The sequence below is a fragment of the Diadema setosum genome, chromosome 8 (genome assembly GCF_964275005.1).
Source record: "Diadema setosum chromosome 8, eeDiaSeto1, whole genome shotgun sequence".
Taxonomy (NCBI): domain Eukaryota; kingdom Metazoa; phylum Echinodermata; class Echinoidea; order Diadematoida; family Diadematidae; genus Diadema; species Diadema setosum.
In genome coordinates, this window is record NC_092692.1 from 29,041,615 (window position 1) to 29,053,597 (window position 11,983).

Below are 11,983 nucleotides of genomic sequence, written 5' to 3' on the forward strand. Positions count from 1 at the left end.
TCGACAAGTGTGGAAATAAACTGTGCAGGAATTAACACAAAACCAATGGCTTGAGAGCCCTTCTGCATTTAGATTTAGGATAAATGTGATTTTGCGCACCACATATTACGTTTAGTCTACGTGTGATCAAAAAACTTTGAATTTTTTTTACTCTACTGAATTGACTATAGAATGATAGAGGTGAATGAAATGTAACATTGTCATTTGTTTTTCTGTCATTTGAATTGCTCTAGGTCACCAGAAAAAGCTCATGCTTGGTGTGAAAAGGTTGAAAGACCTGAAGAAGAAAGGCTGGTTACCAGGACACACCACAAATAGCGACTCCGGTGGAAGTGGGTCCCCTCAGTCCTCCGTAGATGGCATCACTCCACTCCCAGGAGGCTTCCACTTGCAACTTCAGGAGAGGGCCTCGCCCCTTCAGTCACCGCAGCAGGAGATGATGCCACACCCGATGTTAGGCCGGAGGCGGTCAGGGATCCGCAGCAGCCAGGAAAGCCTGCAGAGCGAGTTGAGTAATCGCTCTGCCGGTTCCTCCTCGCAGGACACGACTACACCCCAGGAGTCTCACATGCAGACATTCCAAATCAAGCACCCCCAGCATCTTCCAGACGCCAGCTACGTACCCACGATGGCTTCCAGGAAAGTTGCCGAAGAGCCAAGGCCTGCTCCTACTCCAAAGGTCACTCCTACGTCTGCTCCAGGAGATGCCGCCGACCCCACGTACGGTTCCTTCTCAACTTTCAAGCAACCGCTCACAGCTCCACCTCCAGCCGTGCCACCACCCAGAGCACAGTACGGTTTTGAGAGGTTAATTGGTATGCACAAAACGGAACAAAACAACCGAAACTCAATAGAGAGTGCCTCTAGCTTTGGCTCGGGTTCAGGATCTGGCTCAGGAGATCATTCATCTCTGGGTTCAAAGAAATCACTCCCACCTGCTCCACCAAGAAGGACTAATTCTGTTATCACAACAGCATCTGATGCCGAAAAGCTGAGAACAGCTACAATTGGTAGGAAGAAGTCAATGAAACCTTTCCATGATAGGGAGTCGGCTGTGGCCGCCGGGATGGCTCGACATCCAGAGATTACGTCAGGGTTTGCAACCATCAAGCGAACACCCTCCAGGAAGACGGACACATTACGTCGCTTACAGAGGTCACAGTCTCATGACAATGAGCCACTGTCGGCCGTCACTGACAGACCTGCCGTGGAGGGGAGCTTCAAGCCGCCAATCGCGCCCTCGGTGCCCAAGGTTTCTTCGAGTATGAAGGCATATCCAGGTCCACCGACAGCTCCTGTCGTTCCGACAAGCGTTGCAGAGAACAGTAATATCAACAGGATTCCCAGTTCAGAAGGCCTGGCAATGGGACCACCCGGAGGTCAACCCACACAACATGGTGATTTCAGGGCTAGTCAAGAACAACAGAATGTTTCTCCTGCGCAGAGCAATATGGAACTGTATTGCCAAATACCTCTACAACAGACGGAATCGTCTGCATCGAGTACAGCTTCTAATCCAAGTATTTACTCTGAATCGCGGATGCCGACGTACTCGAGTGATGAGCACCAAGACTCTGTTATGCATCTTCAGAATGCTCTTAATCATAGTGTGCAGGAGTCCAGGAATGATCCTAGGCACCAAGAGAGAAGCGATGCTCAGGATGCCGAACAACCAATATATGAGGCAATATCAGTGGCACCGAGTGTGATACCACCAGCCAGTGAACAGCCAAAGCACAATCCCTATCAAGGACAGAGCCAGTACAGTTATCACAGCCCTGCAGTGGAACAGCAGATGCGAAAGCAGGCACAAGCCATCCTCTCGGAAGCTCTGGTGTCCAAACAGGAATCCTCCTTTCCGAATGGAAAGGTTCCACATTCCAGGCATCACCCTCAGGAGGAGGCTCTCTTGGACTCGACCCTGGCCTACAGCAACGGGCGTTCTCTGGACCAGGTGAAGTACTACTCGGAGGGTCATTCTAAGACTGACTTGAAGAGTAGGACATCCCTCATCGAAAAGAGCCTGCAGTCGGAGAAGCAATCCAACAGCTATAGTTTTGTCATGCCGCCGCCACCAACAGCCACGGTGCTCCAGAGCGACTACGTGCGGAGGCAGTCTGGGAGCAGTGAGAACAGCAGCAACAGTTCGGAGAGCAGCGGACACCATCGAAGACCGAACAGCACAGAAATGCTGTGGAAGAAGCAACCCAACGGTGACGACAGTGCACCAGTGTTGCAACCGGTTCTCTCAAATCCCCTCCAGGGGATATGGAGGCCCAAGTCCAGGCACAACAGAAATTCTGGCATCGAGGTGGACGAGGACTCTTCGGGGGATTCATCTTCCCAGAAGGGAGCGGAGGAGGAGTCTCCGATCAGAACCCAAGCCACGTTTCTGCAGCTGAAAAAGCAGTTTTTGAACACGGACTCGCATCCCCTGAGTTATCAAACCTTGAAGCGTCCTCCCAAAAAGCCGGAGCCGTTAGCCCCGGAGTTTAGGTCGAGATCACGGTCATTTACAGAGCAGGACGAGTACAACCAGTCGCCCGTCAGTAAAGTTGCTCCATTTAGCTTTGAAACAATGAACAGAAACATGAATGCAAATTCTGTACCATCAGCAGAGGAGCATGTACATTCCATGCCTTCGAGACCTGAAGCAGATGGAGAAAAGCAATATACGTCTTCCTTTAAGAAGCCAAGTCCTGATACATCTCCAAGGCATGCGAAGAAGACACAACCTAAGCAACCACTCGAGGTTCCACCACCTATGGTGAACTTTCCTGTGTCACAACAGCCTATGCAAATGCCCGGTAGTTCAGTGCCCCCGCCCCCTGTCGGTCCTCCACCAGCTGTGCCAGCTATACCAAAGATGATGCCACTGTCCTCTCAAGGATCACCATCCAGCATTCAAGCTTCAGCTCCTGAGGTACAGCTACCACCACCTGTTCCAGCTGCAGTGTCTCCCTCGCTACCACCACCCCCTCCGGTTTTTGTGGCTCCAGCGTCGATACCACCCCAGGTGCCACCTATGGCACCAGCCGTGGTTCCAGTGCCTCCTTCTGTACCCAAATTGCAAGCAGAATTGCCACCTCCTCCACCTTCTTTAACAAATTTTCCTCCGCCCCCTCCCAGTCTTCATATAGGAGCCAGTGCACCACCACCCCCTCCCGTTCCCCCCATGGGAGCTGGTGCCCCACCACCCCCTCCTGTTCCCCCCATGGGAGCCGGTGCCCCACCACCCCCTCCAGTTCCACCCATGGGAGCCAGTGCCCCACCACCCCCTCCAGTTCCTCCTGTGGGAGCTGGTGCCCCACCACCCCCTCCTGCACCACCACCACCAACAGGAATGCAGCTCTCAAAACTGAAACAGAGCCAAAAGGAGGAATTACGGTCAAAAGCTGGTGCTGACTCAAAGAGCAGCAGTGGTGGCAGTTCGCAGATGAAACTTGGAGGCATGCCCATGGGTGGTTTTGACATGATGGCTGAACTGAAACTAAAGCAGAAGAAGCGGCAAAAAACACCAGTTGTGTCTGAAGGATGGGAATCAAATTCTGATACCATCAAAAGGAAGCCAACATCCCCTACTGGAGTCGTTGAAAGTGATTCTGTCGAATCAGGTAACAGTGTAAATAGGGGGCCATCACCAAAAGAACTAAGTGCAACTCTGCCTGCAGGTGAAGAGAAGAAAACAGTGCCACCACCAGTTGTGTTGCCCAAGACCAAATTATCGCCACGAGGGGCAAAGCCTGACCAACCGCCATCCCCGGCAACAAGTTTTGGACAGCCACATGTTTCACCGCAGGCCCAGCATCAGCAGACTGCGCCCCAGTTTCCACCAAAACAAATTTCCCCAAGGGATCCTCCGCGAGAACCGCCGAAAGTCTCCCCCAAAGTTTCGCCAAAGGTCGGGCCACTTCCGGTGCCAAAGGTGGCACCCAAGGTGGCGGCCAAAGCGCCACCGCAGGCACTGCCGGTAGACAACTCCAAGGACATTGACATCTACTCCCACGACCTTGACATGCTGGAGGACCAGGAAGAGGTCATCGATTCTGACAGCAGCGAGAATAGCGACAGCCTCGACACGGGGCTGAGTGGCTTTGAGAACGAGAACACAGACACCATCAAGAAGCAGCCGGTGCGGCTGAGCCCTCGCCGACAGGTGGACGACCTGAGCAACTCATTTGATGCACACATCCTCAAAGCTCCCGTGACGCCAGTCACCCCACAGATGCCTTCCCTGGAGAGTAGCCCCATTGGGGCGGGACTCACTACGAAGGCGGATACCCAGGGAGAAACGCTTGGTGAAGGTGAGTAAGTGAGATGTGGTGAGATGTGCAAGTTCATTTATTTTAACAGTTGTGTAGATTACAGCTGTACCTTGATTAGTTCTTTCCAAAAACTTATTCTGTTTGGGTGTGACTTTGTATCGATATGTTAGGCGTCACACATGTTAATGAAATATGACTGTAAAACTACCGTGATGCATTATTGATTTTTTTTTTCCAAACTATATTCTGTGATAACTTGTGCTTTAACCCTAAAAGGGCCGGGGGGCGGAATCCGCCCCCCCCCCCCAACGTTTCGCGCTATAATTCTGTAACGCGAGAAGGCCTCGTCGCGAGGCTTCTTGACTTTATTTCTTCAAGTCCCGCGCACCTTTTGAGATCAAATTTGCAACGTCCGCGCATACTTTTGCGAAGCCACGCCCATTTTTGTAATGGAATGTCCGGGCACATGAAGAGATGAAGTAAAGTCAGGTGTGGAGCAATTTTCCACATTGACAACATTCTAGGACTATTAGCATGTCCAGGTGTTCATAAAGGATGGAAAGGTGATTGAAAGTGCAATGACCTGTGAATGCTTGCATGAAACCTTTAAAGGGATCGTATAGTTTTGGTTGAGACCTAATTTCAGGTTTTTAACTTTTTTTTGGTGAGATTATGAGAAACCTCTTATGAAATATGAAAGAGCATGTAATTCTATGAGGAATTCAATGCTTATTTGATGAAAATTGGTTTTGAAATGGCTGAGATATCCAAAAAAGAGCGATTCTAATAAAGTGTGGAACCCACACTTTATTACGCTTGCTTTGTTTTACTTTGTTTTTGGATGTTTCAGACATTCCAAACCCGATTTTCATCATATAAATTTTGAATTCCACTTAAAATGGTATGCTCTGTACTATATCATAAGTGTTTTCTTGGTATCTTGCAAAAAGTTAAAAGCCCAATTCTCATCTCCACCAATACTGTACCATCCCTTTAACCTCTGACCCGAGTGTGACATCTTGAATGTTCGGCACACACAGCCACTCTGGAGCTTGAGGAGATCCTGCGGACGATGGCCATGGAGGATCCCCTGGCTGAGCTCGTCGATGACCAGGCCATCGGGAGCGGTGACGTCCAGCAGCCTCAGCCACAGCCTCAGCAGCCTGCCTCAACGTCGATACCCTCGGACTCAACGTGGCCAAAGCAGCCAGACCTCAGGAGGTTGGTCCTCATTTCCCAGGGTTTTACCCTGCTCTCATTCACTCTTTTTTGTGCCTTGTTTCTGATCTCTCGCCAATTAGGGCATTGTATCAGTGCAGTAGTGAAAATATTTCCATTTTATGAGATGTAGAAGGGCCAGCGGAACCAGGGGAGGCCGGAAGAGTGGCACTAGAGATGTGGTTAAGGTTCTGGTTTTTTATTTGCTTATTAGGTGACGAAACCCGAAATGGAAGCAGGAAATTGCGGGTAAGGTCTCCTTTTTTTTTTCTTTTTTTTTTTTGCTTGTCAGCTGAAGAAACTCGGAAGTGGCAGAGAAAATTGCGCTGAAGGCCCTTTTTTTGTGCTTTTTTTTTTTGCTTGCAGCTGAAGAAACCCTAGCCTTTTGTCAAGGCCCTCTCGCTGTATGGTGAAGAGAGCCCAGCTGAGTGGGGTTGCGCGAGGGCCTTTTGAGATCTGCTTCGCATCCTTTTGTTAGCCCTTTGAATTACCGACTTTTGCTCCCCGATTTCAGGAGCAAAAGTCGACCAATCAGCGTGTCTGTCTGCTCGAACCCGATTTGAATAGAGGGAATGCACGCCGCTGCCGCAGACCTCACAGAACTCTACACACAGAGTGTGTAGAGTTCCGTGGCAGACCTCCTCGGGTGGTCAGTGATGCATGCGAACAGGCATGTCAACACCAAGACTGAGGATGCAGGGAGCGCGCCATTTGATTGGTTGACCGGAACCCATTAAAATGAGTATTCAGAAGGGTTCACGTGTCATGAATAATAATGTGTGAAGCAGATCTCAAAAGGACCTCGCACTGGCGCGCTCAGCTGGGCTCGCTTCGCTCGCCCATTACAGCAAGAGGGCCTTGACAAAAGGCTAAAGAAACCGGGAAGGGGCAGGGAAAATTGCGCTGAAGGCCTTTTTTTTTTGCTTGTCAGCTGATGAAACCTGGAAGTGGCACCAGAAATATAAATTGTACCCCCACTTTTAAAAATGTGGTGCCCCCCCCCCCCTTTTAGACTGAAGCAGGGAGCATCATGAATTTTGTCTTTTTATTTTAATACTATGAGGCATGTGATTTCTTGTCGATTTTTTTTCTTTACCCTATTCTAACTAGGCTGTCTGAGACCAAGGTTTTAAGGTCCCCCCCCCCCCCCCCCCCGAGCTCAGCCGCCAATGGTGGCTACAAACTTGTGCCTGAACATAGAGCCAGGTGTCAACTATAAGATTATATGGTTATACAATAGAAAAATATTGATTTCCTATTTTTAGTTAATTGATTATGCAAATTTATGCATGAAATCATTTTTTTGGCTGTAACTCCATTAATCAGACTGAAGGATTGCTAATTTTTGTGTCAGAATTCCTCAAGATCTTTATCAAAATTGATTTCCTTTGTTTTTATTGTTTTGTTAATTTCTTATGTGTTTTATATATTTTTTCGACCATTTGTGTTTTATTGTTTTTTTGCCAAAATTTGTTGCAGACATTTTTTCAAGCTTATCTACATTCGACTTAATCAATGTCAATGATTAAAAGTTGAAATAATCTAATTTACATTTATATATCAGTTTTACAAAAAATCTCAGTTTGCATTGGATTTGCTCGCAATACCACAAATTTGAGCTCTTTTCAGGCTGACATGCATGTACAAAACTTTACTTCAGAATGGTTTACCCAGACGTCGCAGATTTGGTCTAACAATATGCGGGTGACTTTAAAGAAAAAAGTCATGAAGTGGCGCAACAGAATCTTTGCGCATTGCGGAATATCATGGATGATATACTAATTGGTGTTTATTTCCTGTTGTGTTTTGTGTGTGTGTGTGTGTGTGTGTGTGTGTGTGTGTGTAACAGGGAGAAGCCAACAGAAGAACCCCCTGCTGAAGAGAGCAAAGAGATCTTCAATGACATCGAGTCCATGTTCACCAACCTCGCCCTTGATCTCGAGAGCATGATGAACTGAGCCCCTGGGGGTCTCTGCCAATACACTCCTCCATCTACATTCGTGATATCTGCAGACGGGTGCCGATCGGTGCCGCGGTGCCGCGGAGCCACGCCCAGTTTGTGGTCGAGGTGCAGTTGCCAGGTCAGCTTCATCATCGCTGCGGACTGTTGAGAGGAATAGATGCACTAGGAGCGCTCGAAAGAGCGGCTCTACCAATAGAAGGTTATGAAAGAGTCGTCTTGCAAGTATGCTTATGCCGTTTGTTTGAGGCCATCCATCTCTCCAATGATGCTGGTTGCTCAGGAAAGAACAGGATGACCTTTTGCTTACCGTATTGAAAGAGAACATAGAACTGATGTTTGAAATCGGTACTTCACAGTCCTTCTAAAGATAAAAAGAAAATTATTCTTGTCGTTAAGGAATGGACATTTTATCATTCCACCAGAGTTCAAAGTGTTAATGCATAGAAAGAGAATATGGAAGTTATATTTGAAAACCGTTACTTTGTCATCCTTTTATGATTCGTTAATCTGGATATGAAAATAAAATTATCATCTCTATCAATAGACAATATAAATTCCCCGTTAGAACTAGTCAGGAACGGGAAGTGCTGACAACATCAGCCCTGAGAGAATTATTATGAGCCCTGAGAGAATTTTTACCTTAGAGAATAATGAGTAAAAGAGATTAGAAAATACAATCACATTTAAAAAAAAAAATGCACATGGCCTGTTGGATGTGGGACTAGGAGCAGTTTCAGCTTTCAGGAGGATGATGATCCATTCTGTTACCAGTTAAAAATATCTGCCAGAGCCTAAACAGTTGGGGGTGGGGATATATTTTGGTCTTGGTAGGAGCATGCTTGATATCATGTAGCTCACTATATATTACTTTACAATGTCAAATGCATACCACAGGGATCCAAAGTTACAGTAACGGTGCAAATGGTCCATGAATATGAAGTGAGTGTGGAATTCAACTTAATTTGTTTTGGGATGGGGCAAACTGTATACCCTTGTCTTGCATACTTTTTACCATCCATTACACATATTTTTTCACCTCTCAACACTATCTTCCATGATTAGGTTCTCCTAGCGTTTTGCATCTAGTTTATAGTCTGTCCTTAAAAAAAAAGAAAAGATGATTGACAAAGTTTTGTATATTCTTTCCTCCCAATACACAAAGAATATTTAGGGGAAGAATCATTGTGTTGAATAGCATTGGACACTGCCATTCTTTGTTTCTTTCTACATTAAGTGCTCATATACTTTAATTACTTCAAGTTTCAATTAAGGAAGACAAACACTTCTACCTTCAATATTTCTTTCTGTATGATAACTTCATTTCCTGTCTCCAGCAATATGATCCACAATATATGCATTCTGTAGATTTGCCATCACATAATTGATAAGGTGATAATCCCAACAATTTCATTGTTACCAGCATCACAAAGTCTGTTTACTTTAATATACCCCATTGCGCTAAAAGATGCAAGCACAACATAATTTGATTTTTATCATGGGGAATTTCCAGGTGCAGTTACCATCAAATATTTTGGAATTGAAACTGACAGACTGCTGAAATTAGTATCCAATTAGTATGTATCCATGTAACACAATTTTCAAGTAGTCACTATATTAGTGCATTGGTCTTCTGCATCATCATTATTTCAACTAATATCAAATATTTGCAGTTTGAAATGTGGAATTTTGAACGAGTGATTTTATTTGTAATTGGAAAGGAAATGGAAACTGTCATCAAGATTAAAGCACAGAGCAAGCAATCATGTATTTTGTGATCCCACATCTTTATCAATTACCAAGTTTTCATTGATACGATTAGTCATGAAACTGGGGTCTGTTCTCGTAACTTCAGATTTAAAGTAGTTATTTTGATAACCATTGCTACATGCACTCATAAAATGGTAATAACTGCAATGTACATTCTATTTCTGCCAGGATTCTGACCACTATATAACATTCATATATTCACCCATGTGCTGGTTAGATGCACTTTATGACATTAACCCGTTGAGGACGGTTTGATTTTGCTACAACACGCATTTCCCATAGACACCTGCCCGAGTATACTCGGGACTCGTCCTCAACGGGTTAACATGCAAGAAAACATTGATCATAGTGTATATCTATTTCTGTAAATTGCAGAATGAATGAATATGCATAAGGACTGATATAATGAGTATGCATAAGGACAAATATTTCAGGATAGCCACATATGGTATAGGAAAAGTAATCGCATGATACCTGTAGGTGTATGAGTACCTTACATTTACCTTCATGAAGTCCACTTAGCCAATCAGAGTGATGGACTGAAATATCACTCTGGTTAAACAAGGACCCGGTGCAGGGCCAAATCTGGCCTTGCTTAGAATTTTCCAGAACAACACTTACATCGTCCTGCATCCGCACTTTGTGAAGAGGTTTACGACTGTGAGTGGCGTGGGAAGGTAGTGCAGAAACCTCAGCAGCAGCAGACGATGGTGCTAAATCATCAAACGCACTATGTAATGCATCGTGGCCAGATTGTCTCAAAGCCCCGTATAATCACTGCAATGCACAATGGGTTTTATTCAACGATTCCTATCACTGCAGTAAGTAGTTACGCCACAAACCAACCGGCCATAAGCTGATGCCATAGTTTGGTAGCATATATTTTCGTTATGATAGCTCGCAATGATTGCAATCTACCGTATGAAACAGGGCCGTGGATCCTGACTTATGTTGTTGGGAAGGAGACAGAGAATTAAAGATGCAGTCTGTAGTGACAGATCTCAACGCGATATTACACTTTATGACAATTCACGACATCTCGCAATGAAAGCGCAATGCCCAATCGGACTTTGAGCAACACGGTGGTTGCCGCAGGTTGGGGTTTATGCGCTGAGAAGAAAAATCTTGATCTTCAGGTGTGTGTTTGTGTGTGTGTGTGTGTGTGTGTGGCTGTCTGTCTGTTTTGTTTTGATCTGTTTTGTTTTCTACTTGAACTTGTATTTTTCCTAACTTCACCTTGAAATGTTGCCCGTGATAAATGATAAAAACAACCTGATGTGTGAAGATGGATAAAAGAATCCACATAGATGTGACGTGAATGCATAAAAGCAAGTACTTCTTGTTGATATCTTATGATGATTTGTTTGTAATTGTCATGATCATGCTATGTAATGTGATGAGCATTTGAATATGAATATTTTGATAAAACTAACAATAATGTAATATTTCCTCATTTTGATCATAAAGGACTTTATATTTGTTGCTAATATACCTCACTGACAACTTTTAAACGAAGTGTGTTACCGCATCTTTGCATTTTGATTTGTTCTCTTATATCCTCTTTATATATTGTACTGTGTTTAAACAGTACAACTGTGCCTGCAAAAAAAAAGAAAAGAAAAAGTAGTCGTACAAAGTGTAAACCAAGTAATATAGCCAAGAGACCAGATCCTATTAGTATCGCTTTGCATGGCTTGTTTTTAAAATCAGATGCTCATTGAGAGTATTGCAGAATACATACATGTTTCATGTATGCCTCACCAACATGAATTCACTTTCACTCAAAAGATCCTGGATGTGACTACGAATTTCTTCCATTATGTTTGACAAAACTCGGCAAATAGTAATCTCCCATCCTGCATGTCTTCTGCATACATTGAAAGAAGTGTTTTACTGGTGACAGCATTTTGGATTTGGACAATTTGTTGATTTAATTCAGCTCATGTTTTAGTTGTTTTGGGTTGGTTTTTTTTTTTTCCACTTTGGACCAAAGAAATTTTCTAGTTGCAGAATATTTATGAAGTTTTTTTCTATCGTACTTAGTTGTTTTTAGCACACTGATTATCTACATTTTCAGCTATGCTTAATTGCCTCCTCTAGGCAAACTAGAAAACAGCCCACATTTTGTTCTTCCATTTTCATCCGATACTGGCTCTTTTTTTCTTTTTTTTTGTGCTGCATGCATTTAAATGGAAGAATGCTACTCATTTAGTTCCCATTCAATCCCAACAAAATAATGTGATCCTTTGATTCTTGTGCATGTTGAGGACATACAGCAACAGCAAAAGAAAAAAAAAGAGAAGTGAATTATTGGTACTAAACGTTGAATCAGGAACTGTGAGCCAAAGAAAATATACATTTATGTTACGCAGGGGGAACAAAACAAAAAAAAAGTATACTCGCACCTACCAAAGATAACCAAAGGACATAATGATGTTCCCCAACCATAGTACTGCAAGTGATGCATAATCAAAATTTAGCTTGAGTATTCTTCATGAGATTTTTTGTCTTTTTTTTTAAACATGTGGGACATAAAAGAAGTGTGTTTTTTTAATAAAAGTAGAATAAGCAAATCGTAGTGACATGGCACATTTTTTTTTTATTTTTGTTTTTTCGTAAGGAACATTGTAGCCACATTCCTTCGTAGTCCTCGTTGGCACTGGACCATAGTCCAAGCGATCATCTGACCAATGTTCTGATATTTTCATAGATTTCATCGATTTCTTATTGTCGGTGTCACAACGTGATGTCGACAATGAATATGGGAAGT

The 11,983-nt window shown here is 44.2% G+C and overlaps 1 protein-coding gene across 1 annotated transcript in view; it reads left to right on the plus strand.

The window, feature by feature from the left end:
• LOC140232189 (uncharacterized) overlaps positions 1-7,531 on the plus strand; it is a 162,926-nt gene extending 155,395 nt beyond the window's left edge. The window contains exons 19-21 of the mRNA XM_072312327.1: positions 234-4,304; positions 5,306-5,486; positions 7,333-7,531. Coding sequence (XP_072168428.1) covers positions 234-4,304; positions 5,306-5,486; positions 7,333-7,441 — 4,361 coding nt within the window. The 3' untranslated portion in view covers positions 7,442-7,531. The remainder of the gene's footprint in view (positions 1-233; positions 4,305-5,305; positions 5,487-7,332) is intronic.
• Positions 7,532-11,983: the final 4,452 nt, after the last annotated feature.